This window comes from Gymnodraco acuticeps, unplaced genomic scaffold (assembly GCF_902827175.1).
Source record: "Gymnodraco acuticeps unplaced genomic scaffold, fGymAcu1.1, whole genome shotgun sequence".
In the NCBI taxonomy this organism is placed as follows: domain Eukaryota; kingdom Metazoa; phylum Chordata; class Actinopteri; order Perciformes; family Bathydraconidae; genus Gymnodraco; species Gymnodraco acuticeps.
Genome location: NW_022991672.1, coordinates 425815 through 450830, shown reverse-complemented (window position 1 = coordinate 450830; position 25016 = coordinate 425815). Strand labels below are relative to the sequence as shown.

The 25016-nt window shown below is 45.4% G+C and overlaps 1 protein-coding gene and 1 pseudogene across 1 annotated transcript; both read left to right on the top strand.

Annotated features, from left to right (window-relative positions):
- Positions 1 to 631: 631 nt before the first annotated feature.
- On the top strand, positions 632 to 21064 carry LOC117534501 (E3 ubiquitin-protein ligase TRIM39-like). The gene is made up of 2 exons (XM_034198708.1): positions 632 to 767; positions 17937 to 21064. Exon 2 carries the CDS (start codon positions 17943 to 17945, stop codon positions 19581 to 19583), a length of 1641 nt encoding a protein of 546 aa, XP_034054599.1. The 5' UTR covers positions 632 to 767; positions 17937 to 17942; the 3' UTR covers positions 19584 to 21064.
- Positions 708 to 25016, top strand: part of LOC117534497 — a 44639-nt pseudogene continuing 20330 nt past the window's right edge.

Here is a 25016-nt window from a genome sequence, read left to right as displayed (position 1 = left end):
ATCTCGAGGAGCTGCTCACGACCTCCTCGTTGCTCTCTGTGTCGGAGGTGTTGGGAGAATCGGCCAGATCCGGGAACTCGTCCCGTCTCTGGCCCCGGAAACGGATCCTTTCCAGATGTTTCCGCATGGTGGCCGCCGTTTAGCCGGTCGTTCTCTACCTGAACATGACTGCCGGCAGCACTGCAGACACTGAAGGAGGACAGGAACACATCATTATTATTGTTATTATTATTATATTTAAGTTCTTAGGATATATTTTGATATATTGCAACATAAATATACATTTGTTTAACTACATATCAAATGTATGCGAGTCAACAATCACGTGACCCATTTTCAAACCGTCTGTTCAGGGAGGAGGAAGTGGTTCACCAGCTGCTCTTAAACAGGGACCATAACACAGCGTTGTGAAATATAGCTATACATCTCCAGATGTGTAAAGAGATGTTCTTTATGTATTGAGAACATCTTCCTACTTATGCTCAATACACTATTTGAAAAGCCTCTTGGATCAGCTGTAAAATGCATCATCACAAAGTTAAATAACAAGCCTCAACATTTCTTCCTCCACTTCCTCTTGGCAAACTGCCACTGACAGGTTGAACCACATTGTAAGAGAAGAGTTTCCATTTCCCGGAAATGAAAGCTGTTGTTTGTCTGAGCGACAGCAGAGCAGCAGCCGAGACACATCTCTGTTTCTCTGAAGAAACACTCAACTGAATCCAGCAGCTTCTTCTCAACAACACAGCAGGACTCTGCAAACACTGGTGAGTTCACTACAGACACATCACTTACTACATATTTAGTCAAAGTTGGATTAAAATCAGAATCTGACTGTATTACATCCATTTGACCATATAAAGAATATTACACAATATAAATGTGTCAGTTAAGATAAAAACCTCAACATTTAAATTAGCAACAGCCACAAAACAACTGCAATGTAAACTCTGGTTACGTTAGGTTAGAGAGCATACAGCCTGTGACTACCCGATTTTCATCTCTGCCTGATTGCCTATATTGCACAGCTACATACGGCAACCCTAAAAGGACCTTAGACGTCTAGACGTCTGCCCGATTTGCATTGCGCATGCGCGAGTCATAAACGTCTCAAATATCTCTAAAAAAATATTTTATGCAATTGTATTTCATTTGAAATTGAAATTCACAACAGTGTGTCCGCTAGACCAGGGCTGAGAGGGCGTCCACCCCGAGAGCGGGGGGGGGTGCTTGAATTTTGACTTGAGCCGTCCCTTATAGATACTGTCTTTTTACGTTAGTGAGCCGGATCATTTGGCTCGGCTCTCTTAAAGCGCCGTCTGTTTCGGCTCCCAAACGGCTCTTCATGTTACCACAGTTTACCACGGAGCCTCAGTTTCGCCGCTGCAAGGCTCTGGCGCTCGCAGCTCACGCGCGTGCTCCACTAACCCCCCCCCCCCCCCCCCCCGCTCATGCGTCCAAATCACGCACGCTCCGTGTTGTCCTGTAGCAGGCACCTTCGATGTCGGGGAAACGATCTTCAATACTCCGAAAATAATCCCACCAGACTCCTTTGCCCCTCCAACAGAGGGATGTCCTTTTTCCTTTTCGTCATTTCAAGCGATAAAAACTCTCGATCTTCTCTCGAATTATTAATATTTGTGGACGCCCTCGGCTCGAGTTCAGGGCGTCCCGAGCTGAATAAGGGAGTCAAATGACGGCAAGACGCCCCCCTGGGGGAAACGCTGATTCACAGTAAATATTTCTTCAGTATGATAGCTGTCTAACAGAAGTTAAATCCATTCCTCACTTATTCTGAGATTGTACTTAACCCAATAAAAGTAGTTGTTAAATAATAGTGAAGTCACATTGTAATAACATTAACTCATATCTCTCGTTCAGATTAATGTTGTTGGTTTTTTTTTGTATGCTTTGCGAAACAAATGTCCTATGTGGGTTGCCGTATGTAGCTGTCCAATATGGCGGACAATCTCGCGCATGCGCAATGCAAATCGGGTAGTCACACAGCTAGCATTAGCTTATACTTATTTTCATATTTCCTGTATTTGAAAACATCTTTATAATCGACTATTAAACAAAGTAGAATCTAAATAGTAGATTTGTTCTGGACCGTCCAAAGCAAGGGATCTGGTGTTATGTTACAAGTTTTGCTTATAAAAGGCATGACAATTACATATTTCATCTTATATCATTTGTACACACTGTGGTTAGTAGCCTTGAGCTTTGAACCTGTTTCTGTAGTAACTGCTGTCTGCCTTTTGAAGCTGATAACGTTTACTGTTTTTTAACAACTAGTATTAACTTCAGTGATGCTCAGCAGGAGGTTTCACTCCTCTGTTCAACAACGGCAAAATCCCCCAACAGTATTAGAGCTTACCATTGTGTTTCGTAGAGTTTACACTGAATGCTGCTATGATTTTCCAGATTTCATTTGAACTTGAATTGTAATTCGTACAGACAAGAAACCTAAATGTGTTTGGTTGTCATTGGTCTACGTATGCAGTTTCTAACATAAAACGTTGGGGTAGTTTACATTTTCGGGTTCATAGTAGGACCAGGGGCGGATCTAGACAAATATTCATGAGGTGGCAAGAGGGGGTGGCAGGAGAATTTTAGGGGTGGCATCCCCTGGCAGAAGTATATGCTGATTTAATCGCAGTCATATCAACAATTTTAACTTGGAAAGCCACAATATTGATATTTTAACTCAATAACATAGGTGATATTATTGTGGCACATCAGTAAAGCCTTACATATAAATATATATGGTGGCAGACATCCATCCATCCATCCATCTTCTCCCGCTTATCCGTGGTCGGGTCGCGGGGGTAGCAGTTCCAGCAGAGAGCCCCAAACTTTCTTTTCCCTGGCGACATCCACCAGCTCTGACTGGGGGATCCCAAGGCGCTCCCAGGCCAGCGAAGAGATATAATCCCTCCACCTGGTCCTAGGTCTACCCCTTGGTCTCTTCCCAGCTGGACGTGCCTGGAACACCTCCCTAGGGAGGCGCCCAGGTGGCATCCTAACTAGGTGCCCGAACCACCTCAACTGGCTCCTTTCGACGCGAAGGAGGAGCGGCTCAACTCCGAGTCCCTCCCTGATGACCGAACTTCTCACCTTATCCCTAAGGGAGACACCAGCCACCCTGCGGAGAAAACCCATCTCGGCCGCTTGTATCCGCGATCTCGTTCTTTCGGCCATGACCCATCCTTCATGACCATAGGTGAGGGTAGGAACGAAAATGGCCCGGTAGACAGAGAGCTTTGCCTTCTGGCTCAGCTCCCTTTTCGTCACAACGGTGCGGTAAAGCGACTGCAGTACCGCTCCCGCTGCTCCGATTCTCCGGCCCATCTCACGCTCCATTGTTCCCTCACTCGAGAACAAGACCCCGAGATACTTGAACTCCTTCACTTGGGGTAAGGACTCATTCCCTACTTGAAGTGGACACTCCATCGGTTTCCTGCTGAGAACCATGGCCTCAGATTTGGAGGTGCTGATCCTCATCCCAGCCGCTTCACACTCGGTTGCGAACCGATCCAGTGAGTGCTGAAGGTCGCAGACCGATGAAGCCATTAGAACCACATCATCTGCAAAAAGCAGTGGTGCAATCCTTAGTCCACCGAACTGCAGACCCCCTCCCCCATGACTACGCCTCGAAATCCGATCCATGTATATTACAAACAGGATTGGTGACAAAGCGCAGCCCTGGCGGAGGCCAACCCTCACCGGAAATGGGTCCGACTTACTGCCGAGGACCCGGACACAGCTCTCGCTTTGGGAGTACAGAGATTGGATGGCCCTGAGTAGAGACCCCCTCACCCCATACTCCCGCAGCACCTCCCACAGTAACTCCCTGGGAACTCGGTCATACGCCTTCTCCAAGTCTACAAAACACATGTAGACCGGATAAGCGTACTCCCAGGCCCCCTCCAGGATCCTTGCGAGAGTAAAAAGCCGATCCGTCATTCCACGACCAGGACGGAATCCGCATCGTTCCTCCTCAATCTGAGGTTCGACAATCGGCCTGACCCTCCTTTCGAGTACCTTAGAGTAAACTTTCCCGGGGAGGCTGAGTAGTGTGATGCCTCTGTAATTGGCACACACCCTCTGATCCCCCTTTTTAAAAAGGGGAACCACCACCCCGGTCTGCCACTCCTTCGGTACTGTTTCCGACTTCCACGCAACGTTGATGAGACGTGTCAACCATGACAGTCCCTCAACACCCAGAGCCTTCAGCATTTCCGGGCGGATCTCATCCACCCCCGGGGCTTTGCCACTGTGGAGTTGTTTGACGACCTCAGTGACCTCCCCCCGGGAGATTGGTGTTGATCCCCCGTCATACTCCAGCTCTGCCTCTAACATAGAGGGCGGAGTTGTCGGGTTCAGGAGTTCCTCAAAGTGTTCCTTCCAACGCCCTAACACTCCATCAGTTGAGGTCAACAACGTCCCATCCTTACTGTACACAGCTTGGATGGTTCCCTGCTTCCCCCTCCTGAGGTGTCGGACAGTTTTCCAGAACAACTTTGGTGCCGCCCGAAAGTCCTTCTCCATGTCTTCTCCGAACTTCTCCCACACCCGCTGCTTTGCCTCGGCCACGGATGAGGCTGCTGCCCTTCGGGCCTGTCGGTACCTTGCCACTGCCTCGGGAGTCCCCCGGGATAACAAATGCCCTGAAGGCCTCCTTCTTCAGTCGGACGGCTTCCCTGACCACCGGTGTCCACCAGGAGGTTCGAGGGTTACCGCCCCTTGAGGCACCTAGGACCTTGAGACCACAGCTCCCCGCCGCGGCTTCGGCAATAGAGGCTTTGAACACCGACCACTCTGGTTCAATGTCCCCAACCTCCACAGGAATGCCCGAAAAGCTCCGCCGGAGGTGTGAGTTGAAGGCCTCCTGAACTTGGGCCTCCTCCAGACGTTCCCAGTTCACCCGAACTACACGTTTGGGCTTACCAGGTCTATCCAGAGGCTTCCCCCGCCACTCGACCCAACTCACCACCAGATGGTGATCAGTTGACAACTCCGCCCCTCTCTTTACCCGAGTGTCCAAAACATACGGCCTCAGGTCCGATGATACGATAACGAAATCGATCATGGACCTTCTGCCTAGGGTGCTCTGGTACCATGTACACTTATGAGCATCCTTATGTTCGAACATGGTGTTTGTTATGGCCAATCCATGACTAGCACAGAAGTCCAGTAACAAACCACCACTCCGGTTCAGATCAGGGGGGCCGTTCCTCCCAATCACGCCCCTCCAAGTGTCTCCATCATTGCCCACATGTGCGTTGAAGTCTCCCAGCAAGATTAAAGAGTCCCCTTCAGGAGCCCCATACAGGACTCTTTCCAGGGTCTCCAAGAAGGCCGTATACTCTGAACTGCTGTTGGGTGCATAAGCACACACAACAGTCAGAGTTTTCCCCCCCCATAACCCGCAGGCGTAGGGAGGCGACCCTCTCGTCCACTGGGGTAAACTCCAACAACGAAGCACCTAACCGGGGACCTGTGAGTATCCCCACACCCGCCCGGCGCCTCACACCTTGAGCAACTCCGGAGAAGAATAGAGTCCAACCCCTATCCAGAAGTAAGGTTCCAGAGCCGACGCTGTGCGTAGAGGTGAGCCCAACCAGATCCAACTGGTAACGCTCCACCTCCCGCACAAGCTCCGGCTCCTTCCCCCCCAGAGAGGTGACGTTCCACGTCCCCAAAGCCAGCTTTTGTCGCCCGGGTCTGGTCCGTCAAGACCCTCCGCTTTCACTGCCATCCTTCTGGCAGCGCACCCGACCCCATCGATGTTTCCCGTAGGTGGTGGGCCCGTGGGACGGAGAAGCGGAGGTGTTGCCCACGTTGCCTTTTCGGGCTGGGCCCGGCCGGGCTCCGTGGCAAGCCCGGCCACCAGACGCTCGCCGACGAGTCCTCCTTCTGGGCCTGGCTCCAGAAGGGGACCCGGGGCTTCCTCCGGGCCGGGTATCCTCACTTCTTGTGTCGTCTTTCATGAGGTCTTTTGAACCAATCTTAGTCTGGCCCCTTGCCTGAGACCAATTTGCCATGGGAGACCCTACCAGGAACACAAGGTTCCAGACAACACAGCCCCCAGGTTCATCAGGGCACACAAACCTCTCTACCACGGTAAGGTGCTGGTTCTTCAGAGAGGAGGTGGCAGACATAATGTAATGAATTTTAACTGAACAATAACTGAGTTGGTTTCACTCTTAGACCAGCAGGGGTACATTAATTAACTGTCTCATCGATGTTTGTCTGTATGAATATGATAATATTAAAGGAATGCTCCACTCATTAGATAATTAATCAAAACTTCAGTATTTAGTGAAACATTATGTTTAAACCATACCCTGAAGAAATCAGCGATATTCCCTGGTAAATAATGATTTTATAGCTCTTTTTGATCAAAACCTGTATATTCCGTCAGGCCGCTGCCATTTTGCCCATTTTCAGTAGTCACGTGATGGTCGTGACGTCATCCATGCGTTCACTTTGTAAACACACGAAAACATAGCGAAGTTTTGAGCAATATGAAGAGATTGGAAGGGGGAATTCAGCCATACAGGTTCGAGCCTACTTAGTACTACTTAGTAGATACAATGATTTTGATTACTATATATGTATGCATGTAGTACTACCCTTGCTAGCGATTCCCTCTCTAGTTTAGCATACTCAGCCTCGTTGTCCCTGGCCCTAGAACCACGATTTTATGAGGCCGGAAAAACTGGGGGAAAATACCCACTAGCCGGTACTACGCTATATGGAAAGGCCACCAAAAACTGGCCTGGCCTGGACGATAAAGGACGTTTTAAACGGGGCTACCCACTGCAATGGAAATGCACTATAACATACCTTATTCTTACTCCGAGCACTACTTCTGGTCCTCCGTCGCTTCACACTTGCAGAGGGCGATTTCTCAACTGGCCGAACTGGTGTCCTGGTCGGTGATGACACCAGAAAGACCGATGGTACTGCATCTCCATTAAGTAATGGTTGTTCAATAAATCCCATGTTATGTTTTATCATACTCTCAGAGTAGTCGTCCGGAAACTTGAAATGTTTGCTGCATACATGCGCCTGTGGATCTTTCGGTTCGGGCCGGCCACATTTCGCTAGCCACTGCCTCCGAACGTACTTCCTACGCTTACCTTTTGGCAACAGATGGAACCGAGCATTCCGTGGATTGTTCCTATCAGAATTGTGGCAATGTTTCGCGATACAATGAGGCATATTTGAAGAGAGTAACTACAGTAAATAACATGAACATCAACGTGTCCTCGAAACCAAACGCATGGTTTACGTCACGTCCGGTAAAATGGCGCCGCCCACAGTGTTGATGTTATTTCGGTAATTAATCAGTTTAAAATCACTGATAATGTCATCGGATTAAAAAAAAAAAAAAAAAGACTGGCAGAGACTGGTCTGTTTTATCGGATGATAATTATTTAAAAATGAGTGTCATGAGCATACCATTCCTTTAACAATCATATTATTCCTATCAGCTGTCAATCACTGTTATGATTAAGATATTCAGTGTTATTATTAAATAAACTATATTTTTTGGTGGAGTTAATGATGAATGTTCCTCAAAATGCTTGCTCACCCTCCTTCAAATTTGAAAGACAAGTAATTATCATAAATCAAAAGATTCAAAGGAACAGTTCAGCACCCCACAACTTCATTGCAAACAGTTACAACCTTGACTTTACATCAGAAAGAACAAACATTAAAGAAGTGACTAACTGCATCAGTTAGGGTTAAAAAACGTGTATTCAGCTAAAACATATGCATTACATCGCTGCAGTTATTATCCAGTGGAAAGCCCTTACCTACTGGCCTAGTTAAATCAAAGTGGTTACTTCTTTTTGGCTGGGCAGTGAAGTTTTACACACCGTCTTATTTGACTTTCTCAGGACTTGAAACTGTTTTTTGGGGGCAGAACCCCACAAAGAAGAAACATATTATACACACGTAAGGTCATCATCTTAACAGTTTATTATTCTCATCGACTCATCCGTGAGCAGAGCATCAAGTTGGCATGCCTATAACAGCTGAATGTGGCGATTACCATCTTGTTCAGCAAAACGCCTCACAAAAGATTTAAAGCTATGGTGCGTTTTGATTCAATGCTGAGTACAGCCAAACTTGACAGGCTCTTCTCTGTCATTGTAGACCGCAAACAGTGGCGCCAGAGTATTTTTGTTGGGTAATCTATGGTAGGGCTAACCCATACAGTGGTGGGGCTCAAGTCAGTATTTGCAATGTAATTACATACCCGCTCCCCTTGACAGTGAAACGCCACGCGTGAGGTTTAGATTATTTCCCTGTCTCAATCCAAATTGAACTGTATGAAATAAAAAGGCACATTTGTCTTGTAGTAAATAAAAAGGGCGACCTGGAGCCAATCCTGCAACTTCCCCACAAGTGAAAGAGTTGACATGCTGAAAACCCAACCCCTGCAGGGGGTATGGGGGGATTCTCCCCCAGGAGATTTTTTTAAATACTAACATAAAATACACATTCTGGTACTCTCTTGAGAAGAAAAATAAATACATCTATTACTGCACGACATATTTAAAAAAATGAATGACATTTTAGTTTTTTGTTACATGGTTCTGAAAGCTAAACTTGCTGCTCCTCACTGAAGAGCAGTGTTGTGCTAGTTACTGAAAACCAGTAACTAGTTACCATTACTAGTTACTTCATTTCAAAAGTAACTCAGTTACTTTACTAGTTACTTGAACCCAAAAGTAATGCGTTACTGTGAAAAGTAACGTTTTAGTTACTTGAAAAAAGGTCTCCCATTAATGCCCTTATAGCCTTCATTTCAGTACTGTTATTGCATTGGAGAATAATACAATCTGTTGATCAACTTGACATGCATTATATGCAATCTGGATTGCATCGATATTAGCTGGCTTTCCATTTTTGTATATTCTTTCTCCAGGTAGTTGGAAAAAGTGTTCCGTCCCATATGCCGTGTGCCGCCCGGACATGCTATCATGCTAACTAGCTCCCTGAAAGCGGGTGACTCCACTGTAGCAATAGCCTGCATGTGTTCTACAACATACCGTGCAATGGCTTTATCGACTTTTCCCTGCATAGCAGTCCTTTGGTTAAAATCCCGCCGCTGTTGCTTAGGTGGAGGTGGAGTGGCGTCGGCTGAGTCTCTGTGGTCTTAGCTACTAGCTTCGTCCCAGCATGTTGTTTTTGCAGATGTTTTAAGAGATTTGAATTACTGGTTTGGGCAGTAGATAGGATCTTTGACCCGCCAGGACACAACTTACATTTAACTAAAACGTTCTTTTCTTTGTGCTCGACAAAAGTGAAATAGTGAGAATATCTCCAGGTGGAGAAACTGAGGTTACCTACTGTAACCCAGCTTCTATGAGTATTGGCGCAGCCCTCTAAGGCTATCGCTATTGGGTTTACCCTTCTGCGTCCCCGCGCAGTACTGAAAACACTTGTAGTCCACGCCCACCCGCTAGGTGGGCCCCACCCTCGGGCCTCCTTACGGTATAAATAGGGAGGTTGCCCGGCGATCTGCTCCCATACAATATAACTTTTCTTCAGCTATTCGTAGAGCCAGTGGGGCCCAGCGCTTAGAGGGCTGCGCCAATACTCATAGAAGCTGGGTTACAGTAGGTAACCTCAGTTCTATTTCGTATATGGCTTCGCCCTCTAAGGCTATCGCTATTGGGTTAAGGGCGAAGCATGATGTAGTCTGCGCCCCACTGGGTCCGTCCAGCACTAGAAGCACAGACATACCTGCTTAATAACACCCCCCTGCCTGTTGTGCCATGCGTAATGGCACATCCCCGTCCCTGGAGCAAACATACCTGTTTTCCTGACGGGGTGAAGGCTGGGAACAATACATACCGACCGCTGTGAGAAAGTAGAGACGAAGGTCCCACCTTGTCCTGCGATCATAGAGGGGGAACAGCCGCTCTCTCCGTGTCAGCCAGGTAGGAGAGCTCTCAGCTGGATCCCTGACGTCACTCACTCTGACCAGGCACTCCCTACGAAGTGTGTCAGAGGAAGGGGAACGTCCCTCTCCTACAAGGGGAAAAAGGGCCGCTCTCTGTGTGCCGCGAGGCAGGAGAGAGGCGCACAGCTGGATCCCTGACGTCACTCACTCTGACAGGACACCCAGTACAGGGCGTGTCAGAGAGGAAAGGGAGACATCCCTCAAATAAAATTGAATAAATGAACAGGGGGAAGACCAAGATGCAGCCGTGCAAATATCTTCCACTGACATTCCTCCGCGCAACACCGAGGAGGAGGAAATTCCTCTGGTTGAGTGCGCTTTGATATTCTCCGGGGGCTCCACCCCAGAGGAGACATATGCCTGTGACACAGCCTCACACAGCCAGTGTGACAGCCGTTGTGTAGACAGAGGTTGCCCGATCGAGCGCTCTCTGTAGTGCACAAACAGGCTCAGCTGAGAACGGCGCAATGCCGCCGTGCGCGCTACATAGCAGACAGCGCGCGCACCGGGCAGAGGAGATGAGATGTTTCTTCTTTCTCCGACCTCTTGCATCCCATGGAACTGCTGGGGGGAGAGGCTTCTCTGTGATGTGCCGTAATGGTCGTCATGGTGACGTGCCACGCCCTCGCCGCTGCTGCCCGTGAAGCAAAAAAGCTGCGAGGGAGTTTCCACACGCTGCATTCCACTCTGTCTCTCATCATGAGGCGCGTACACGCCCAGAGGATGAGAGGTGTGTGTATGCTGTCCTCACGAGGCGTTATAACAGTGCTCGTGGATTTATTATGACCGTGTGTAAGGCATATCTGGGACAGAGGAATGCCTCGAGCTCTGCAGTTTATAAACCAATAGGTTAAAACAGCAGGCTTCTGCAGTGAATGAAGCACCTCTGGAGACTCCCCCTGTGGGGGAGACCCAGGGGAATCCCCCACGTGACCAGCAGACGCTAATGCCGAGCGGCTGCGTTACGGAGAGGGTTGTGTGGTTTGTGACACGCCGGAGGAGAGCTGTCAGTTTCTCACTCGCTGCCAGAGAGCGCTCTGCTGCTGGCTGAGTTTTTAATTCCACTCCAGATAACGTTTGTCTGAGAGGGAAGGGAACAGCTCTTCTTCCAACTTGTTATGAAACCCAGGCTTTGACAGATGCGATACGAGATGTACCGTCTGTAAAGCGCTTCCTCCCTGGAGCGAGCCAGCAAAGCAGGTCGTCCAAAGGAAACCACCCTCTCATCCCTCCTCTGTGTAGCGGCTCCAGCCTTCTCTACACAAAAATGGGAGGAGCCAGGAAATATCCAAACGGCAGACGATTGTCTGGTCTGATATTCCCTGAAATGAGAAACCGCAGGAATTTCCTGTGTTTCGGGAGGATGGGTACGTGGAAGTATGCATCCTTCCACGTACCCATCCTTACATCTGCTTCACGTGAAACTATTCAACATCAAGTGCAGTCTATGCATAAATCTGAATTAGACACCACTATCAGAGTTTTTCGAACGGCATATAAAATTGGCAAACATAGCCGGCCATTCACAGACATGCCAATTGATTTGAATGTACAGAAACTGAATGGGCTGAACGTGGGCAGGGTTTTGCACTCCAATAAAACCTGTGGCGAAATCATCGACCACATAGCTCATGAGCTGAAGAAAAAAATGGCAAAAGACATTACAGAAAACCAAAGAAAACTCTGTGTTTTGGTCGATGAATCTACCACTATTAGTGGTAAAACGGTGCTTGTTGTGTGTCTACGCTCAGCATTAGCTGATGCTGAGCCCGAAACGTTTTTTTGGGAGCTGATCGAGTTGGATGGAACAACGGCTGATGACATCACAAAGGCGTTAATGGAGTGTCTTGGAAGAGATTTTAACGAGGACTTTTTAGGTCAGTGTTTCGTTTCTTTTGCATGTGATGGGGCTTCAGTCATGCTAGGGAAGAGAACAGGCGTTGCTACCCAGTTGTGTAGTAAATTCCCAAGCCTGTTTGTGTGGCACTGCTCCAATCATCGTCTAGAGCTGGCAGTTGGGGATGTGGTCAAGGAGGTCTCAGGGCTCAATCATTTCCAGATCTTTTTTGACAAACTCTATTCCTTGTTCCATGCCTCCCCCAAAAATCAGAGGCAGTTAGCGCAGTGTCGGGCAGTCGGACAGCGTCTCCTGGTGATAGGGCGTGTTTTGTCCATCCGCTGGGTGGCTTCAAGTGAAAGGAGCGTCAGAGCAGTCTGGGAAAACTACCAAGTGCTTCATGATCACTTCACAAATGCTGCAAACGACACGAGCAGGGATTCCAGAGACAGAGCAAAGTACAAGGGCCTGGATGATGTGCTCACATCTGCAACGTTTGTCAGCAATCTGGGACTGATGTACGATGCACTCACAGAGCTCAGCGACCTCTCTCGGCAACTCCAAAAAAGAGAGATGACACTGCCTACAGCAGATAGGCTCTTAACTCGAGAAATACGAGTTTTTGAATCCATGGTCACCATGCCTGGCCCACACATGACTACAGTTCATACAGCTCTAGCTGAGAAGTCCTTCAAGGGTGTTGCCCTGCGTGAGAATGGCAGGCTTGTACAGATTCATGCAGGTCAGTTTTTCCGCAGTATGGTAGAGAATCTGAGACACAGAATGACTTCCACAACCTCCTCTCATGTCAGCACAAGAGAAATCCCATTACATGGCCGGGAGGCCCGGGAGAATCAGCTAATCCAGGACATGAAAGTTATCCATCCTGGAAGTTGGCCTGAAGAGGAGTTAGACGTACAGTATGGGGACGTAGAGGTGCTACGTTTGTGCGAAGTGCTGAAAGTGGACAGAAGAGAGACTGTTCAGGGCTTTCGCGAATACAAGGAAACCAGGGCATCCCGTACACCTGCTGCCATGGAGCCTCTACTGAAAGCAGTCCGAACCATCGCTGTCTCCACTAGTGAGTGTGAGCGGGCATTCAGCTGCATGAACGATATCCTTACTGCAAAAAGGAATGCTCTCTCTGTCAGCCGACTGTCCAGCCTGGTTTTCATTCAATGTAATGGACCATCACTAGGACAGTTCAATCCGGAACAGTATGTGAGGTCCTGGCTGGCAAAGGGAAGGAGAAGTGCTGATGAAAGAGCCTGTCCAGCTCCAGCCCCTGATACTGATGTCCCCAAGGCCTTCTGGAGCCTTTTCTAACAATGTGAAGTATATTGCAAAGCAGCTCACCCAGTGAGAAGACTTTTGGCATAATGTGCTGATTTGTACAGATCCTGGAGATAGAAGGACTTCAGACCAACCAGGGAGTTATCTCATCAGCTTGGTGTTCAATCTAACTCTTTACCATGGCTCAGACTTTGTTACTTGCAGTTACAGTTTCTCATTTTAGATTGTGCACATTTTGCATTTGTTTTTACATGTTCTTTGTTCATGCTCTTTATCATTTTTCTGAGTTGGAAAGTTAGATTGCATCATAGTTTACTTTATACATATTTGTATTCTTCAGTGGTGAAGTATATTGCAAAGCAGCTCAGCCATGTGAGAAGACTTTTGGCACTTTTTCGTTTTTCGTTTTCTGAGTTGGAAAGTTAGATTGCATTCAAAATGTACAGAAATACTTAATTTTGTTAAAGCTTTTTATAAAAAATGCTTCTGACCAGAGCTTTGTTTCCTTGTCATTAATGTTGAACACCACCAGAGGGGCTCTCACCTGAAAGGTCTCTGCTTCATGTGTCTTCAGCAGAAGATCTAGACTTTGATTGCTATATTTTCAGTTAATATTGACCTTACTGAGCTTTAGCCATATCCGCTGCCTATCATAAACAAATTTAAGTACAGTGAACCTTTCTAAAATATACAGTAGTAAAGAGACAAACCCACCAGCATTATAGTAGCCAAATTCTTGTTTGTGGGCTGTATATATAAAATTGACTTAAAAAAGTTGCTGATTTTAGAGTACTGGCACCTTTTTCATTCCAATTCAAGCACTGGTCATGGTGAACACATTCCAGCCCCTGTCTCATTGCCCCAGTCTTTTTCGGGATTAGAAAAATAACGGGAGTGAAAACCCCTGATTTTCCTCCCTTTGAGGAAACCTGGAAATATCCTCTTTCAACAGGAGTTCCAGCAGCTCGGATTTGGAGCGCAAGACATAGCTTCTGGGAGGACAGGAGTGTTTCCTGTATCCCATTGAACTGTGGGGGGCTTTTTCGTCACCACGCTGCGGGGTGTGACACGTCGAAGGAGAGCTGTCAGCGTGTCCACTCCACTCTCTGCCGTGAGAGTCGTGCTCTCATGCGGGCTGAGTTCAATTCCACCCAGGTAAACAATACTCTGGGCTGGAATAGGACAGCTCTTTTCCCAATTTATCATGAAACCCAGCTTTGACAGATACGATATGAGTTGTACCGTCTGTAAAGCCGCTTCCTCCCTGGAGCGAGCCATGCAGCAGCAGGTCGTCCAGGTAAAAATAGTACTCTCATCCCTCCTCTGTGTAGCGGCTGCAACGCCGTCTCTACACACTTTGAAAAAGTACGAGGAGCCAGGGAATAGCCGAACGGCAGACGGTTGTACTGGTACGCTATTCCCTGGAATGAAAACCGCAGGAATTTCCTGTGTTGCGGAATGATGGGTACATGGAAGTATGCATCCTTAGGTCTATAGAGGTGAACCAATCTCCCTGGTGAACACACTCTAGCACCTTTTTGACCGTCAGCATGTGAAACAGGTCGAGGATGGGTCTCATTCCCCCTGTCTTTTTCGGGATAAGAAAATAGCGGGAGTAATACCCCTGATTTTCTTCCTCCTGGGGAACCCTGGAAATAGCCTCTTTCAACAGGAGTTCCCGTAGCTCTGCTTGGAGCGCAAGACACTGTTCACGGGATGTTAGGCATGTCACCTGTATCCCGTTGAACTGTGGGGGGGGGGAGGCGAACTGCAGGGTGTACCCTCTGCTGATCAGCCTGTTCATCCATCTGTCCATCAAACACATGCGCTGCCACGCCGAGAAACACTCTGACAGCGGGCGCGCATGCTCGAGATGTGTTGTGGTTGTCATGACGACGAGCCACGCCAGAGCCCTCGCCACCGCTGCCCGTGAGGCAACCCAAGGTGGGCCTAGAGCGAAAGGGCTGTGCGGAGGCTTCCACACGCTGCGTATCACTCCGCCTCGCATCATGAGACGTGTACACGCTCAGAGGATGGATGGAGGTGTGTGCAGTAATATCCACATGAGGCGTTAACACTGCGCTCATGGGCTTATTATGACCGTGTATAGGTGGCGTATCTCGGACAGAAGAATGCCGCGAGGTCTGTGGTTTAATAACCGAAGAGTCAGCTGGTGTAATTACTGTGCTCCGCAGCTTATTAATCGATAGATTAAATAGCGCAGGCTTTTGTACCGAACCCGGCTGGCTATTAACCGATAGGTCATGGCAGCTGGCTCACCGGCCAGAGTGGGGGATATGTGAAACACATTTGAAACTGATGACTCAGCCAACATGTTGGAAAATAAGCTTATTTTTATTTTCCTCACACTCCCTCCCAAACCGTCAAGGCTGCTCTGTCTCCTCGGCGGCTCTCATGGAGCAGACGCCGAACGGGAGTACCTCACTCCCTTTTTTTACCCCCCCTCTCCTGGTGGGGGGGCGGAGGCCCCGTGAGGCATCCCCAGGTGGGCCTAGCGAAAAGGCTGTGAGGAGGCCTCCACACGTTGCATTCACTCCGCCTCTCATCATGATGCGCGTACACGCTCAGAGGATGGGTGGAGGTGTGTGCAGTGATAACCACATGAGGCGTTACCACGGCGCTCATGGGCTTATTGTCACCGTGTGTAGGTGGCGTATCTCGGATAGAGGAATGCCGCGAGGTCTGTGGTTTAATAACCGAAAGTTATAACCACCAGAACCCTGCAGCGAACCATGCTGCCTACTAATCACCAGATTGAAGGCAGCTGGTGTAGTTACTGTGCTCCGCAGTTTATTAATCGATAGATTAAAAAGCGCAGGCTTTTGTAACGAATCCTGCTGGCTATTAACCGATAGGTCATAGGCAACTGGTTTACCCAGAGTGGGGGATATGTGAAACACATTTGAAACTGATGACTCAGCCAACATGTTGGAAAATAAGCTTCTTTTTATTTTCCTCACACTCCCCCGGTGCCCCAGCCGCCGCTTACGGACGATTCTGACGCCTCGGCTGCTGTTGCTGCTGGTGTCTGTCCGTCTGCCGCTGTGGCCGGGTTGGCTAATGCTGCTGCCGCTGGTGTCACTGCTGCTTCACCGCTGGCTGTCCTCGCCTGGGACACCGCCACGGCTGCGCACAGCGACGGTGGTGTGTTCTGGATGGGCTCCTGCCCACCCCAGACGTCTTCCTCACCCGCAGCAGCTAGAGCGTCCGGCCTTCGCTTCCTGTCGGATGAAGGAATGCGCACATAGTGAGGACATGCAACCTGCTGGCTGAGAGCCGCGTCCGCATGCTCTGGCCCCAGACAGGCTGCGCATATCGGATGCAAATCGTAGCTCATAATGTGGCCCGTATTGCACGAAGGGCACATACGGACACACTCTTTATTGCTCATGATGTTGCTTTTCTCGTGCTTCAGTAAACTGCTGGTTGCTGAAGAAAAGAGGGAGCAGATCGCCGGGCAACCTCCCTATTTATACCGGAAGGAGGCCCGAGGGTGGGGCCCACCTAGCGGGTGGGCGTGGACTACAAGTGTTTTCAGTACTGCGCGGGGGCGCAGAAGGGTAAACCCAATAGCGATAGCCTTAGAGGGCGAAGCCATATACGAAATAGAACTAGTCTTGAGCTCCGCCGCCGCCATGATAGTCTTGTTAGTAAACAACACAAACACGCCCACAGCCCGTCTCCGCATGTGACACAGGAAGTATCTAAGTACATTTACTGAAGTACTGTACTTAAGTACAGTTCTCATCTCTGTTCGCCTGGCTGTTGACTATATAAAAAAAACTAACGGAGTAACGCACCATGTAGTAACGGTAACTGAGTTACTGAATTTAAAAGTAATGCGTTAGAGTACTAGTTACTGCCACAAATAGCGGCGTTACAGTAACGCGTTACTTTGTACCGCGTTAGTCCCAACACTGCTGAAGAGGGAAGAGGCTGTGAATTACTTTACATTGTGGATAAGGGTGGATAGCCCCCATTGTTCTGTGTGTCAAAATGAAAGACAGCCCACACACCTATCAATCATCAAACTGTGGGGTCTTATTTCAGTACGTGTTGATTTCTATCAACACGTACTGAAATAAACACGTAATGTTGTATCGATGTAGAGATGTACTACAGCTAAAGTATTCTCCATCCGGACTTCCTGCAACAACACCACGCCGTTATCGTGATTCTGATTGGCCAGAAGACATTATCAAAGATGTTCTATTGAGAAGACGATCACTACGTGACAAAAGTTATGAAAACCGTTTCTAGTCTTCGGTATTTCCAGACAAGTGGCTGAAATCAATCTTACGAACTGCTGTCTGTGCAATTTACTCCGCGCGAGTTGGCGGACTTTATTTTGCTTACTTTAACATCATTGTTCATGGTGGGGCTAAGACATTTCTTGGTATGGCTGTAGCCTACCCCATCCATACCCTGACCTCAAATACCTCATTCCTTCCGTCTACTTGGATCCGAAATGCTTCTCGTTTTGAGCTGTCCCCCGTTCAAATGAAATCTCCGCCAATCATATTTCCACGCTCGCGGCAGGGGGGAGGGGCTACAAAGCTCGCGTCTTGTGCTGCATTCACTTGCACTCGGACATTAGAGATTTTCTCTCATAAATGTCCGATGAGCCACAACTTTTCTTTCAAAACAAAGCTGCCAAATGGGGTGGCAAGGCATTTTCTGAGGTGGCAGCTGCCACCCCGTGCCACCCCGTAGAACCGCCACTGAGTAGGACTCTATGAACTGGCAAATAGAGAATATGTAATTATAGTTGTGTGTTTTTCAAACTTTTGTCCCCAGAGAGACATGTCTGCTGCCAGCTGTCTGCTGAATGAAGATCAGTTTCTGTGCTCCATCTGTCTGGATGTGTTCACTGATCCAGTCAGCACACCATGTGGACACAACTTCTGTAAAGCCTGCATCTCTGAACACTGGGATATAAATGTCCAATTAAAGTGTCCTAACTGTAATAAGCTCTTCTACAAAAGACCTGAGCTGCTGGTCAACACGTTCATCTCTGAGATTGCTGCTCAGTTCAGACAGTCAGCTCAACAGAAAGCCAGCAGCAGCAGCTCAGAGCAACAAGTTGTCAAACCAGGAGAAGTTCCCTGTGACGTCTGCACTGGAACCAGACTGAAGGCCCTGAAGTCCTGCCTGGTGTGTCTGACATCCTACTGTGAGACTCACCTGGAGCCTCACCTGACAAGAGCAGGCCTGAAGAAACATCAGCTGATCGACCCTGTGGAGAACCTGGAAAGCAGGATATGTGTGAAGCACGATAAACTGCTGGAGCTGTTCTGTCAGACCGACCAGGTGTGTGTCTGCATGCTCTGCACTGTTTCAGAGCACAAGACACATGATGTTGTTCCTCTGAAAGAAGGATATGAAAGAAAGAAGGCTGAGCTGGGGAAGACAGAGGCTGAAATTCAGCAGATGATCCAGAAGAGACGACTGAAGATTCAGGAGATGAATCGCTCAGTGGAGCTCAGTAAGGAAGGAGCAGACAGAGAGATAGCAGAAGGTGTTCAGGTCTTCACCGCTCTGAAGGAGTCTGTTGAGAGAAGCCAGGCCGAGCTCATCGACACCATCAAAGAGAAGCAGAGAGAGACAGAGGAACAGGCTGAAGGCTTCATCAAAGAGCTGGAACAGGAGATCTCTGAGCTGAAGAAGAGAAGCTCTGAGGTGGAGCAGCTCTCACGCTCTGAAGACCAGCTCCACCTCCTCCAAAGCTTCACGTCCCTGAACGCTGCTCCACCCACCAAGAACTGGACAGAAGTCAGGGTCCGTCCTTCATATCAGGGGACTGTGGTGAGAGCTGTGACTCAGCTGGAGGAGACGCTCAGTAAACAGATGAAGAAGCTGCTTGAGGTGGAGCTGAAGAGGGTCCAGCAGTCTGAGGAGGATGTGACTCTTGATCCTGATACAGCACATCCCAACCTCACCCTGTCTGATGATGGAAAACAAGTTAAAGATGGTGATGTGAAGAAGAATCTCCCAGACAATCCAGAGAGATTTGATTATTGTGTCAGTGTCTTAGCAAAGCAGAGTTTCTCTTCAGGAAGATTTTATTACGAGGTTCAGGTTAAAGGGAAGACTGACTGGACTCTAGGAGTGGCTAGAGAGTCGATGAACAGGAAGGGACCGATCACATCATCTCCTCAGGATGGTTACTGGATGATAGTGTTGAGGAATGGAAATCAGTACTCAGCTCGTGCTGGTCCTTCAGTCCGTCTCTCTCTGAAGTCTCAGCCTGAGAAGGTGGGGGTGTTTGTGGATTATGAGGAGGGTCTGGTCTCCTTTTATGATGTTGATGCTGCAGCTCTGCTCTACTCCTTCACTGGCTGCTGCTTCAAAGAGAAACTCTACCCTTACTTTAGTCCCTGTGTTAATGATGGTGGTAAAAACTCTGCCTCTCTGATCATCTCTCCTGTCAATCACACTGAGTAGAACAACCATTTGATTTACTACAGAAAGATTCACTCTCACTAAATGTAATCAATGTATTCAACTGGGGAAGTACATTGTACACATTGTTAATGTTTCAGAATCTGATCACATATGGTTCACCTTGATGAGACGCATAACAACACATAAAATACTGATGAGTATGTTCTAATGTAGTCTAGTTTATTCTACGGATTGCACTTCCTGCCGTCATGACTTGAAGTGATCAGAAAACTATTTACTCAGAAATAAACTTTTACCACTTCTTTATATGTCAGGGGGACAAGAAAAGTATTTATTGTCTCAGAATTGTGTTTTCAAAAAGTGTTTCATACTAGCACACATATAGTGGAAGTAATGCACTTGTTTTTTAATAATTTTAAAAGGAAAAAATGATGGGTATATTTTAAAGGGGTCGATTCAGGATTCATGCTTTAATTACAATATATTGGTAAAAAAATTATAAACAGTTACTTTGAAAATCAACAATACCTGATCATTAAACATTAGGCTGCAGTGGTTTAACAAATGAGGGAAATTTAAATGTTACATCTCAGCTGTCTGTTGTGTTGTGTTGATTGTATTGCGTCCACCTCTCTGCACACCGCTTGTAAAGTTTGAACAAAGCCTCAATGGATTAAAAAAAAGGAACAAAGAATGTTATTTTTTGTGTTTTTTTAAATGTACTAACTGAAGTACAGTTTTCACTAGTTCTCAATTTAGGGAAAGTATCTTAAAACAATTTACTTAACTATTTCCATTTCTACTTAACTACATGTGTCTGATAGATTTGGTTCTTCTGAAGCTTTATAAACTATTAAAACCCTCTTGGATCAGCTGATCATAGATATTAAGATTGCTGTATATGTTTGTTAGAAATAAGGCCATCACCTAGTTAGCTTAGCTTAGCATAAAGACTGGAAACAGGGGAAGACAAAGCCAGCCCGTCCAAAGGTAACAAAATCCACCTATCAGCAGCTCTGAATCCAGTTTGTTTAATCCATACCAAATCAGAGGAGTAAAAACATCAATAAGACGTTTAACAGGGGATTATGGGTCGGGCTATTTCTTGACTGGGACCAAAACAAGTTGCCAAATTGTTTTTACATTTCAGTTTTTGTTCAGAGATATATTAAGTACACTTAAATGTGTATTTTTTCACTCACTATTTTCCCCTTTTCATAGTATACATGTTAAACTAAGCTAATCTAAGTGTCTGATGGCTGCAGCCTGTGTCAGTGAGAGTGGTCTGACTGGTTGGACTGCTTCTAATGATTATGATCTCATTCTTCACCTTGAACACACTCCAGCACTGCCTGTACAGGTGAGACTAACTGACTGCAAACGTCCCGTCTGACTGAGAGATAAATAAAGGGTTTTTTAAATATCAAAATTGCATGAAATATGCTTATAAAGTTTATTTGATTAATGCCCTGTTTATAAGATGGAGCTTATCATTTGAAATGTCATTATTTTTAAAGAGGTGGATGGTGAATAATATTACAATTAAAAAAATGTTTCACTCACATCATGACTTTGTTTTTATTACAGTACACGTTTTCTGAAATGTTATCTTTAAATATACTAACTCATACAGAAACAGCACAGAAATGTGTACATTGGTTAAAGCCAGGATCAAATTATTGTTTTATTGTCGACTTATTAGAGTCAAAGGTTTTTACAGAGGGGAGTTTTGATATGGGTTTGTACCACTACATAAATCCAGAAAAACTGTCAGCAGCCTTTAAGAGAAATCTATTCTCCACATGTTTTTGAGGGAAACAGATGTTATAATCCTTAACGCAATCATCAATAATCAGTCTATACATCTGGCTATTGATGATATATGAACAAACCACTCAGAGTACAGATGGGACTGAAACTCATTTTGAGGTAGGAATTAAAATAGCCCAAACTTTCAAAACTGACAACCAATGAAAAAAACAATGTTTTACAACAACAGTGTCTCGCCTCAATGGTGACGTACCTTCACCTGTTAGCGACACAGTAATTACGTTTAAAGAATATTAACTAATTCATATGACCACTTTTTGTATTAGATTCTAATTTAATCTGGCATTATTTAATGATAACATAGTAAGGAATCAAAATAGCCCAACCTTTCAAAACTGTCAACCAATGGTGACGTACCTTCACCTGTTAGCGACACAATGCTTGAATAGCACGTTCTCTCTAATAGGGAGTTGGCTCAAGGACTAAGAGGTAAGGGCAGTGTCTGCAAGATTCAAGACAACCTGTCTGCACTGAGTAAACAAAAATATGCTATGAGACAGTGAACAATTGGGCAATCTCATAGTACGTCCCAACACACAGATATCTGTCTAAGAATACCTCAGTTGTACTGTGTGAATGAGGTCAAAGGCCATGTTATATTTCAATGTGTGTTCATTGAATTATAGTGGAAGTAGTGTTTCATATAAGGGGCCGTACAGGCCGTAATTCATACTGGTCCTCTCACACACATACATTATCCTTTTACATACGTTCATGCATTTTCATTCTCACACACATATATTTCAACGCACACATTCATACATTGTCACTCTCATATTCATACATTTTGCTCTTATGTACATTCATTCAATGTTTACATTTAATATTATAATAGTATATGCATGTCTGAAGACAATATATGTATGCAAGAGAAGAATGTATGTATGTGTGAGAGAAAGTATAGTGGAAACGGAAGGAGTATAGTTGAAACGGAAGCATTATCTTGCTGTGATTGGCTCAGAAGGCCGAGCGAGGCGGGCTCATGTTCAGAACTTCGGATTCAAATCAACATGATGGAGGGAGATGAATCTGTGTATCTTGACTTCACTGTGTTCACGGGGAAGAGTTCTGTTAGTTTCCATTTGACCTTGGAATAAAGGAATTTTCTGTGGAATCTGCATTTCGCTCTACCCTGCCATAAAGAGAAATTAGAGTGTTTATGAATGTACTGTTTGTGTTTCATCGTCTCCTCTGACTCTCTACTGACACCAACAGGCTGAACGTGGTACTGCGCAGAGCAACAATTAAAAACAGGAGACTGTCAGTGTTTGACATTTGATTTTACTTTTAAAAAAAATGTACATTACAATTTAAGAAGAGCAATCATTTCATTTAAAAAACGTACACCTATGTATACAACGACACCAGTTTATAAAACCATTGTATCCTAAAGACAGCAGCCGACAGAAAGGACACAGTTTGTCAAATGTGCAACTTTTTCATTGAAATAAAGGGAATTTAACGTCAAATAAAATGTTTAAAACGCTGGATTAAAAGCTTTCAGACTGAAAATACAAATAGAGACATGATTTAAACATAGCTGCATTAGCTGGGTAACAGACACTTAATCAAGCTGCAAAAAAATATAATTTAAGAAGCCTTACTAGTGTTAGAGTAAAAATAAACATGGGCTACATGTTGATGGGTATAAGAATGTTGTCAAAATAAACTTATTTTTTTACTTATCGGCTCATTTAGGTCAGATTGATAGGAAATTGAGCTTTGTACAAAGTCAAAAAAGAAAAGCTGAACTACGACTTTGTGTTGTTTTAACTTGTTTAGCTTTAGCCAATTAGCTCGGACTGGAGAAGCTAAAGTTAATCAGATCAGAAAAAACCTTTAATATTTATAGATATGTTAATAATAATATATTTGAGCTTCTTTTGAACATCCTAGCTATAGTAAAATATAACTTAACTGTGATTTAAAAAAGGTTTTAGGTCAGCTCCAGTTGTTTAGCTTTAGCCGATTAGCTAGTGTTAAAGAGGCTAAAGCTAACAATCCCCTTATTGTTTACATTACAACATACATTTATTTAAGCCTCTTAATTTATCTCTCAGCTAAAGTAAAATATATCTTAACAGTGATAAAAAAGAAAAGCGGCCCAGGTCAACGATTCAATCGGTTAGCTTGTCGATTAGCATCAAGCTAGGAGATGAAGTTCAAAGAAATGGACAGAAATGTTATATTTAAAAAAATAAAAGCTCCCCTGCGGTCGATGTTGTGGTTTCATTAAGTCTTTCAGCACATTCATATAGAAACAAACAGTGTCCGCCACCACATTAAAAACCCAACATACTATAATACAAACTGGCTGTAAGGCTTAGTACAACACGGAGTTACACAACGTTATAAATCCCTGAAGATATGATGTAAAGTGGTTCAAACACGGAGAGTACAAACATTTCTCATTAATACCAGAACATGTAATATGTTCATATTTCAGCACTAACACATTGTTAAGATGTTCAAGTATAATATTCATGATGTAGTGTAAAGACACTAAAGGAAATAAGTCAGATTTTAGGGTTTTAAAATGCTAATTTGAACAAAAAGGTGATTTTCATAACTCAAAGCGGGTCAAAATGTTATTTTTTGTACCAAGTACTGAACTGTAACGACCAAATAACAAGAAATATTTAAAGCCAACTTTTATGGATTATATATAAACCATTTAAAGTGCAAACATTTCAGGAATAATGCTGTTTTTAGTATCAAAGATGGTAATTTCCTACTATCCTTTGCTTTTTGAATCATACTAAAGGGAATATTTATGTTTAAAGTTAAGTTTGGGAGAGATCTTTAACTCAAAGAGTGTTGTCTGAAAATGACCAGGTGATACAAATCTTTGCATTGCACAAAGTGGTAAAACTCTGCCGTACAATACTACTTGTACAAAAAGAAGGGCTTTCAGAACAACATACCGTTGAGTCCTTTTCGTACCATGATGTATTGCATCAATGGCTAGTAATAATTTTCTGATAATACATTTATCATTTTAAAAAACTTTTCATGCGAACATTTCAGAAATAATTTGTTTCTTAATCTCAAATTTGCCAATTTCCTTCTATTCTTTACATTTTATCGTCTTAAGTGAATATTTATTTTAAAAGTTACATTTTTGAGAGATACTTTACTCAAAAAGGGTCATAAGTACCAGTAACTCTTTTTTTTTACCGTCAAAAGTAATTCATTACCAAGAAAATCCATATATAATTCAAACGATTTTTTAAAAACTATTACAAATTATTGTGCAGCATTCATTTTGATTTACATTAGAAATGTCAACATAATGGATGTAGATTACAAATATTGGGTACAGTCCATAAGGCGCGTTCACACAGCAGTACTTTTCCCACTTTAGTTCTGATATATTTCCGAAATGTTGCGTTGACACCAAAAACATCCAGAAGATAAATTAGTTCATGAGAAACTTTGTACCCCCTTTTCAGTCCCTGCTAGAGAACAGGTACTTTCGTGGGAGAAAAAGGTTACTATTTCTGATTGGCTGGGCGGATTGCAGCAGCAGCAGCAGCAGCAGCAGCAGCAGCAGCAGCAGCAGCAGCAGCAGCTTCTACTGAAGCCAGTCCCCAACTCCGGGGACTTCCGGCCGGGGACTTCGGGTGGCAGTATACGCCGTGA